Genomic DNA, 8,954 nt, shown 5'->3' with positions numbered 1-8,954 from the left:
GGCGGGGCGGTGCCGGGGGGCGTCCCGCAGAACGGCAGCCTGGACGTGCACCTGTTCAAGGCCTACCGGGACATCGCGCACTTCATCCCCGCCGAAGACTTCCGCGGCCTGGCCGTCATCGACTGGGAGTTCTGGCGGCCGCAGTGGAGCCGCAACTGGCACAAGAAGGACGTCTACCGGCGAAAGTCGCGGGAGCTGACCGCCAAGGCGTACCTGAACGTGACGGCGGCGCAGGTGAGGATGCCGCCTTCCCAACGAAGCGCGACGGCGGCACGGATTTCCAAATGTTGGCCTGCGCTGCTCCGGTTTTGTTCGAGTAGCAGTTGATTGAAAGGGCATCGTTACTGGAACATTGGAGGGGCGGCAACTAATCCGTGACTCACGGATTGATCGTTGACGGGCGTCGTTTAACTTCCAATTGTCCAACACCTCCGATTGGAGCCTCTCGACAGTCAATCTTCTCCCATGTCAACAGTGCCCCATGAAAGCAGGACTGATTATCTTTGCCTTCAATCCGGTGAACAAATTTGCAAACAACTGCTTTGACTTTTGGAAAATGAACATTTTTGTCGATTTTCTGACGGCGCAAAGCAGTAGCGGGATCGTTTTGTGCATCGTCAGCGTCGTCGGTATCGGATATCATGTCCGCTTTTACAAGCAAGGGACACAAATTAAAACAGGTTTGATTTTCTTCATCGGATTCTTTGAATCATCAACGATTTTTTTGGACCAATATTTGAATCAATTATTCAAACAATCGTTAGTTTGCGGTCCTATTTTTTTTTCGAGAAGGATTTTTCTATTTTCCAGACTTTACACTAGAACAGGGGTCTCCAACCTTTTTTGCCCCATGGACCGGTTTATTTCAGACAATATTTTCAGGGACCGGCATTTAAGGTGTGGCGGAAATAATACAACAAAATAATATGGTATGAGCTGCATGAAAACTGTGATGTTTACGAAATATAATAATAAACACAAGGAGCGTCTAATCTGGCCGCAACACTCTGATCGCTATGGTAATGTTTAATGCCTTCAAAATACGATACAACGCAAATTCACAGTGCATGAAAATGACGACTCACCACAGCCCCGAGCTTGATTTTCTGCAACCAGACGGTCCCCTCTCGGGGTAATAGGAGACAATGACACCTCAAGTGTGTGGTTTATGTCCAGTCGACTTCATAGCGCTTTGTGGACTCCCGTCATTGAGAGGTGCCGTATAAATGACTTTTTTTTTTTTCCCGACTGGCTTTTGAGGTGGAGGAGCTGGCGCGGCGCCGCTTCGAGAAGAGCGCCCGGGCCTTCATGCAGCGCACGCTCCAGCTGGGCACGCGCCTGCGCCCCAACGGCCTGTGGGGTTTCTACCTCTACCCCGACTGCCACAATTACAACCTCCACGAGAGCGGCTACACCGGCCTGTGCCCGCTGATGGAGAGCCTGCGCAACGACGAGCTGCGCTGGCTGTGGAACAGCAGCACGGCGCTCTACCCGTCCATCACCATCCTCAAGTCGCACAGCAACAGCGTGGCCAACCTGCGCTTTGCCCGCCACCGCGTGCGGGAGGCGCTGCGCGTGGCCTCGCTCACCTCCAATGACTACGACCTCCCCACGTACGTCTACCTGAGGCTGGGATACCGCGACGGGCCGCTCACCTTCCTCACCACGGTAACGGCCGACGCGGGACGGGGGGGCCAAGGCGGGGTCATCACGTTCCGGAAAATCAACCCGAGAATTTTCCCTTCTCGGGAGAAAGCATACAAAATGGAGGCGCTCGACACAGTACATCTCAGACCACGTGACTTGTCGGCTCGGAATGTCATGCTAATTTGCTACATGCTAAATAGCCACAAGCTAAGCAGGCAATGAAAAGAAAGTCTCATTTCATTGACCGATGCGCCAGTAAGTGGTTTGCTCACACGCTAACGCCGAGTCGGCAAGTTTGGATGGAAAAGTTTCATTTCCATGAGGCGGTGCGGTTCTGTCCAGTTTTCATTGATTGAGTTCCACCTTTTTGTGTCCAAAACAAATCAAGAGGGACATCACATTCATTTACCACGCTTGCCCACGTGCTAAGTAGCTAAATGCTGAGTGTTCATTTAAAAGTTTTATTTTCAAAACAAATTAGGGGAATACCAACGTAACGTGGGTGTACCCCCTTTTTTGTCATGTTTTCAATGGGGCACAAAGTCAAGTGGTTGAGCTAAGAAGCGATTTTGTTATCCAAATGTGGAAGTTACAACAGGACAACAAAGTGACAGATTAATTAGTTTTCCCCAGTCGAGTATCAAGGGGGGGGATGCTGTGTTTGGGTACCTAAAATGCCGAATTCCAGCCCATTGGACTGGAGCAGCGGTAGCAACATGCTAAGTTGCTATATGCTACATGGCTCCTTGCTTGCTCAGCCTGCATTCCATCAACCATTTACGTCGGTTCAGATATGTTTGATTCCCGTTCCAGACCAAATCAAAATGCTTTGCCCACATGCTAAGTAGCCCGCATGCTAGCTGGTTCTATCCGAAGTGACTCACGAATCGTGACCTTACCGTGTCCTCCTCGCAGAAGGATCTCGTCCACACCATCGGCGAGAGCGCCGCTTTGGGAGCCGCCGGCTTCGTCATCTGGGGCGACCTCAACTTGACCATGTCGCGGGTGAGGATTTGGCCAAATATATTTTTTACTACAAAAAAAAAAAAAAAAAAAATGTCGCGGGTGAGGAGCGCGATTCGACTCGTACCCAAGATGCACTGCGCCCTCAAAAACATTTCATCCAATTGACACAGTCTCGGAGTGCCTCTGAGTAAAATTTTAATTCCCGAATAATCCAGTGATTTTCAACTAGTATACCGTGGCACATTACTGTGAAGCGTTAGACATTATCCAATGTCAATTACTTTGACAACAAATTTAATACCTCCTAATTGAAAGAAAATGTCTTTATAAATATATCCATGCCATAACATGTAAATACTAAAGGTTTGGAAGCATTGAACTAACGAGACTGCAATATGAAACAACTTTGACGTTATTTGTCCCTGATAGGCTACGACACATCATGGTTAAGCAATTGTAGACCTCTTGGCTAAACTCGAGTTCAAACAACAACAATAATGATAAGAAGAAGAAGAAAGATAGTGAACCTACCTGACACTCACTTTAATACATCAAAATTAGATCTTGTAATTGAACCCTTGCGATAAAATCCTCAGTCCATAGCTTTAGTCCCCGTTATGTACTCGTATTTTGGGGTTGAGATTTCAATTGACCACACAGCTCTGATGTGAGAATAGAAATTATATACAGTACTGCTCAAAAAAAAAACTATTTCGGGGTGGAGGGGCAGTTTATTTTGAAAGCGTGAAAACGTGCACAAAGAAGTGTACCTGAGCGTATTCTGTTTTCGGGGGGATGCTGCCATCTAGTGGACTTGACGTGACATTTTTCCATTGCAAGGAGGCTTCCAAGGGTTAAGAAGTATTTTTGATGATGTTTTAAAAGGCTGTCTTGATTTTGAAAAGAGGGCGCTCTGTCTAATGTCGATTAGTCACACTGTTGTCATCCGCGTGCCGTCTTTTCTCGCGGATGTCGTGTCTTCCTGCAGCGTCTGGAACTGTTTTGGAAACCAGACAGCAGCCTCACGCCAACAACAATACTTTGCCTCTCATCTTCTTTTCCTTTCTTTTGCCGCCCCCCCAAAAAACAATAGTTCAGGGGAATTCCAGTCTGACATTTCATATGTTTCCATAGAGTCAATGCCTGGTGGCAAAAGTGCTTGTAACAGAAAACACAAAAAATTGATGACATTTAATCCCAAATGGGGACATTGTTGAGTCTTCACGCCTGTCCATCGGTTTGGTTTCCACTGGTCGCCAGGCAATGGCAGGGCACTTATCGACAAACAATGGTCAGTTCGCTATTTGTGGAAAGCGTAAATTGCCTTTGCTTTGAAATGGGCCTGATGGATGTTCCTCCCGCTCGTGTTTTCCCTGCAGCACAACTGCAGCAAGGTGCGCTGGTTCCTGAGCCGCCGGCTGGGCCAGTACATCACCAACGTGACGCGGGCCGCCGAGTTCTGCAGCGACTTCCTGTGCCAGAACAACGGACGCTGCGTCCGCCGCAACCCGAGCGCGCGCCACTACCTCCACCTCGACGCCGCCACCTACAGCATCCGCCCCGCGGCCGGCGACAGAGGCTTCGTCGTCAGCGGGCACCACTCGCCCCAGGCCCTGAACATGCTTGCGGAGCGCTTCCGTTGTCATTGCTACGAAGGTCACCTGGGGGAGCGCTGCGATAGCGCCAACGAGGTGCTGGAGGAGGTCGACGTCGACGATGAAGACGACGGCGGCGACGAGGCGCGGCGGAGGAGCGAGTGGGAGGACGAGCAGGGTGGGCAGGCGGACGAGGGACGCAGCGGGGCGCCGCCCGCCCTCGTCCACGCTGCTCTCGTGACGCTCTCGGCGCTCCTGTTGACCTTCTGGGAAACACTCGAGACATTCGGATGCTTGTTAGCATGCTAACACTGATGCTACCATGCTCGCGTCCACGGATCACAACGCAGCTCATAAGAATGTAATGACTGGAACGCAACGTTGCTCTCGAAACCAAAGTTCAGTTGCCAAATTTGGTCTTTGTAAATTGGAAGGGCTGCTAATCACTGGTGAGCGTGAATGACCGCTTGTGATTGCTCTATCGAGGACGCAAGTCCAAAAAAAAAAAAAAAGTTGACCCTAATACATCCGGAACACTTTAGTTTTCAGTCAATCGTGTCAGTGATGTTCCACAATGGAATTTGAGAGTGGTGATTTTTGAAGCGGCGACGGGTCAATGGAAAAAAACAACGAGCTGAGCCCACTGGCCTGCTACTGCTAACACAGCTCGCAGCGCTAACAAAGCACCAACCAGTGACAGTCTGTCAGGTTTTTGTACATCCGAAAATTTACTTGAGATCGCTTGCTTTTATTACCCAGCATGAAGCTAACGCGTGTGTATGGTCAAAAATGTTAGCTTCTACCACTAGTAGGTGCTGGTGATGCTACTAGTTAGCCCTTATAAGCTAATGATTATGTTCCCAAAAGAGCAACACCACCAAAACAAGCGCTCTTGTATGGCTAGCTTGTTCAGTCTAAAATAATGCTCATCATTTTTACAAAAGCTCTTTTACTTGACATGATATACCGATGCTCACGTGGGAGTCAAAAACTGTCATTTTGGCCCCCGTCACTCGGTTTTATAAGCATAACCAAAAAAAATGTGTGCTTTATCACAATCTCTTAACTAACTAGCGTTTTTTTTTTTTTCTTTTCATTAAGAGGAATTGAACTAGCCGACGTGACTAATTTCCTAGCCGCAATGTAGCTACGACAAACACTGAAGAGGACGTCGGCCACGGCACACAGCTGAGCTCAAGTCATGACTTGGCGCTTTCCTGCGGTTCTTCACTTCCTCGTCTTCAAAAGTTCAACCGGTGTATGTGAACACGCCAGGATACCTCCGCCAAGGCCAACGAACCCTCCTGAATTAGACTGGCAACAAATCGTATGCCTTCATAGGGGTGGAAAGTCGGCTTATTATTTTTGTCGTTGCCACAGAAGCAGTATCTGCACGGTATCGTTCTATTTTGTCAGAGTATCGAGTTTCAAACATTGATTGCCATTGTTCCGTAGCCAGACGACCGATGAAAACACGAGAGCAACGAATTCCACTTCATGACAACAATTGCGATGAAAGAACAGAGTGACGGTTCTGGTGTTTTTCCTGTTCGTTTGTCTCAATTCAATATCAATCATCTTGGTGTGATCTTCTTGCTCTCAGCTTCGGGAAGGGACACGCTTGGAAGACCCGCCGAGCCAGCTGAATCGATGAACGATGCTAGCTTGTGTTCCTCGCATGCTAGCAGCACGTCGCAAAGTGTTTTCCAACATGTAGACCTTGGCTGTTTTTTGTCTGAAACAGATTTTCATCTCACGTGGCGACTAATCAACTGCAACAAGTACTGTTTTGGTTTTTACGCGTACGTCATGATTGTAGAATCAAACTTGCAGCACATGAATGTAAATGCACTGCAAATAAACATTGTTACCTATTATACCATGTTTGTAAAGTGTCTTCTCATTGAACGTGAATCATAAAAGCAGCCAGCGTGGTGCTTTTTTTGGCGGGGGGTGGGGGGTGGGTGATTGGAGAAAAGAGGAAGATGCGATCGACCAACACCAGATGCATGATCACTGATAAAGAAATGGTTGCACAGTTGGCTTACGTGCGTGTCATTTCTCAGGAAAGTCTCAGGAAGTCGCAGAAAAGAACTTCGCACTTGACTGACGCAGAGAAGAGAGGCAGGTACGAATGTCATTTTCGACTATTTTAACAAATGATTTCCTTTTATACTGACAACTTCTCTCATGCAATCACAATTTTGCCACATAAAAAATAGTAATTTGACTGATATTGGAGATCATGAACAAAAAGAGATCACACAATCATTTCATGCTTTTTTTTTTCTCATTGGAACTTTTGCCTCAGAAGAAGGCATCAGAAGCCCTTCAGACACCGGGGACACAACAGTCAAACCGGCATTTATACACGCACCGCGTCCGTTCGCGACTCAGACAAATGCAAATATTTATACCGAAGAAGGACTTGTGAAATCAAGGGCTCCACTCGTCAGGATCTCTGGTCGGGTACTGTTGAATACGCCAGGCCAGTGAGTGGACTTCGAAGATTGGCTACCTGAGTCTGTCTGCGTGTGTGGTGACTGTCTGTCTAGTCAGGGAGCCGAAAGAACCAAATCATTGCGAGTCTGCTGAGATCGGCTTGTAGACTTGAGCGAGTCGACTCGCCGGAAGCACCGCAGGCTCAAATAGTTCAGTTGTACCGCCGCATTGACTCGAGACTCACAGAACCACGACGGATTCGGACGATTCGGTCGTATCGGTTCACTTACTCGTCTTAGCAGACAGGAAACAACCGCAGACTCGGATATCTCACTGACTGGAGTTCCACGATTCACTTGCTAAGTGGTCAAAATGTTTTCTTCTCCTCTTAGTCCCGAGCATCGCGATGTTCCTGCACCTTCTGTCCTGCGTGATCATGAGTCTCATCCCAGCGGCTTCCACGCTGGCGCCCACCGAGCCGCCCCTGATTCCCAAACACCCCTTTGTCACCGTGTGGAACGCCCGCACTGAGCGGTGCCAGCATCTGGACATCCCATTGGACACCGCGGCCTTCCAGGTGCTGATGACTTTCAGGTCCACATCAGGTCCACAACAACAACAGTCACATTTGCCCTTTTAACAATTCACGTTCAGTTATCATTTCGACAGACATTGCGTTTTCTATCTGCTTCACGAAGCTCCATTCGGTCATCACTTCTTCCAGGCGGTGACCACGCCGGCCTCAGTTCCGGGCCAGTTCCTGACCATCTTCTATGAGGACCGGCTGGGCCTCTACCCCAAGATCGACCCCGCCAGCCGGACGCGGCGTGAGGGCGGCGTCCCTCAAAATGGCAACCTGACAGCACACCTGCTCAAGGCCAGGCGTCAAATTGACCATTACATAGCCGAGGACGAATCCCCCGGCCTCGCCGTCATAGACTGGGAGTCCTGGCGCCCCCTGTGGGCCCAGAACTGGGGGTCCAAGCGGATCTACCAAAAGCTGTCCATGGCCAACGCCTTGCAAGCCTCCCCGTTCTTGTCCCTGAACGAGATCTCCCAGCTGGCTGTGGATCAGTTCCAGAGGGCTGGGCGGAGCTTCATGGAGAGAACCATTCAGCTCGGAGTGAGGGAGCGTCCGAGCCGCCGTTGGGGGTTCTACTTGTTCCCCTACTGCTACAACTACAACTGGGACAGGCCAGGCTACACGGGCCGGTGCTCGGCCAAGGCCCGCAAGCAGAATCAGGAGCTGACGTGGCTCTGGGAGCACAGTACCGCCCTCTTCCCATCCGTCTACCTGCACCCCGCCCTGAGGGACTCCCCCCAGGCGGCGCTCTATGCGTGGTACCGCGTCCGCGAGGCCCTGAGGGTAGCTGCGCTGTCCAAACGGCAGTACGCCATGCCCATCTACGTCTACTCCAGACCCCTGTATCGTGGGCAGAGCAGGATTTTTGAGACCACGGTGAGTCCTGCTGCTCGAGCCCCTGTATACTGCCGGTCAAGGTTGCCTTTTTTTCCCCCCGCCTCTGTGTATCGGTTCTGGTCAAAGGTTGACTTCCATGCTTGCTTCGATCCCGGCTCCTGCCTCCCTGTGTGGGTTTTCTCCGGGTACTCCGGTTTCCTCCCACATTCCCAAAACATGCATGAACACTCCAAATTGTCCCTTGGTGTGAGTGTGAGCGTGGATGGTTGTCCGTCTTTGTGTGCACTGCGATTGGCTGGCAACCGGTTCGCGGTGTCCCCCGCCTACAGCTGGTACAGGCTCCAGCACGCCCCGAGAACCCTCCTGAGGATGAAGCAGATCAGTAAATGGATGGATGGATGGTATTGTGCATTGGGACATTGCGTGAAGTTTAACACTCACAATTCACTTCTCCCACACTGTCCGAATCCCAAAAATGAATCCGTGTGACTTGACTTTCCAGGCGGATCTGGTGAGCACAGTGGGCGAGTCGGCTGCCCTGGGGGCCGCCGGCGTGGTCATGTGGGGCGGGAGCGGAGACTACAAGGACAAGGTAACCATCGCGACAAGCAGCCAAACGCAGAGCCCTGCCAGGAATCGGCAAACCATGGCGTGACGTTGGCTGTTCTTCCTCTTGTCGTCGAAGAAAATGCTCCAGACAACACAAACTTGCCATACTGTGTTCTCAGTTAACCGAAAACGACCAAGTGAGTCCGTCTCTGTGCCTTTCTGTGACTCTTCCAGTCTCTCTGTATGTCTTTCAGGCCTCCTGCCAGTCACTGTCCGACTACCTGACATCCACGCTCAACCCGTATCTCGCCAACGTGACGGCGGCGGCCACGGTG

At 50.3% G+C, this 8,954-nt stretch overlaps 2 protein-coding genes and 1 long non-coding RNA gene across 3 annotated transcripts in view; 2 read left to right on the top strand and 1 right to left on the bottom strand.

Moving 5' to 3' along the window:
- The window catches only part of LOC109522981 (uncharacterized), a 20,739-nt gene extending 16,831 nt beyond the window's left edge, over positions 1–3,908 (bottom strand). Inside the window, exon 1 of the long non-coding RNA XR_002169673.1 lies at positions 3,145–3,908. This is a non-coding gene — a long non-coding RNA (uncharacterized LOC109522981). The remainder of the gene's footprint in view (positions 1–3,144) is intronic.
- The window catches only part of hyal4 (hyaluronidase 4), a 12,475-nt gene extending 6,388 nt beyond the window's left edge, over positions 1–6,087 (top strand). The window contains exons 3-5 of the mRNA XM_019881803.1: positions 1,261–1,668; positions 2,563–2,652; positions 3,993–6,087. Coding sequence (XP_019737362.1) covers positions 1,261–1,668; positions 2,563–2,652; positions 3,993–4,517 — 1,023 coding nt within the window. The 3' untranslated portion in view covers positions 4,518–6,087. The remainder of the gene's footprint in view (positions 1–1,260; positions 1,669–2,562; positions 2,653–3,992) is intronic.
- Positions 6,088–7,042: 955 nt separating this feature from the next.
- spam1 (sperm adhesion molecule 1) overlaps positions 7,043–8,954 on the top strand; it is a 9,028-nt gene continuing 7,116 nt past the window's right edge. Inside the window, exons 1-4 of the mRNA XM_019881805.1 lie at positions 7,043–7,227; positions 7,375–8,109; positions 8,573–8,662; positions 8,874–8,951. Of these exons, the coding sequence (XP_019737364.1) occupies positions 7,057–7,227; positions 7,375–8,109; positions 8,573–8,662; positions 8,874–8,951 (1,074 nt within the window). The 5' untranslated portion in view covers positions 7,043–7,056. The remainder of the gene's footprint in view (positions 7,228–7,374; positions 8,110–8,572; positions 8,663–8,873; positions 8,952–8,954) is intronic.

The sequence above is a fragment of the Hippocampus comes genome, unplaced genomic scaffold, assembly GCF_001891065.2.
Source record: "Hippocampus comes isolate QL1 unplaced genomic scaffold, H_comes_QL1_v1.1 scaffold299, whole genome shotgun sequence".
Taxonomy (NCBI): Eukaryota; Metazoa; Chordata; class Actinopteri; order Syngnathiformes; family Syngnathidae; genus Hippocampus; species Hippocampus comes.
Note: the sequence above shows the minus strand (reverse complement) of the source record. Positions and strands in the feature narration are given on the sequence as shown.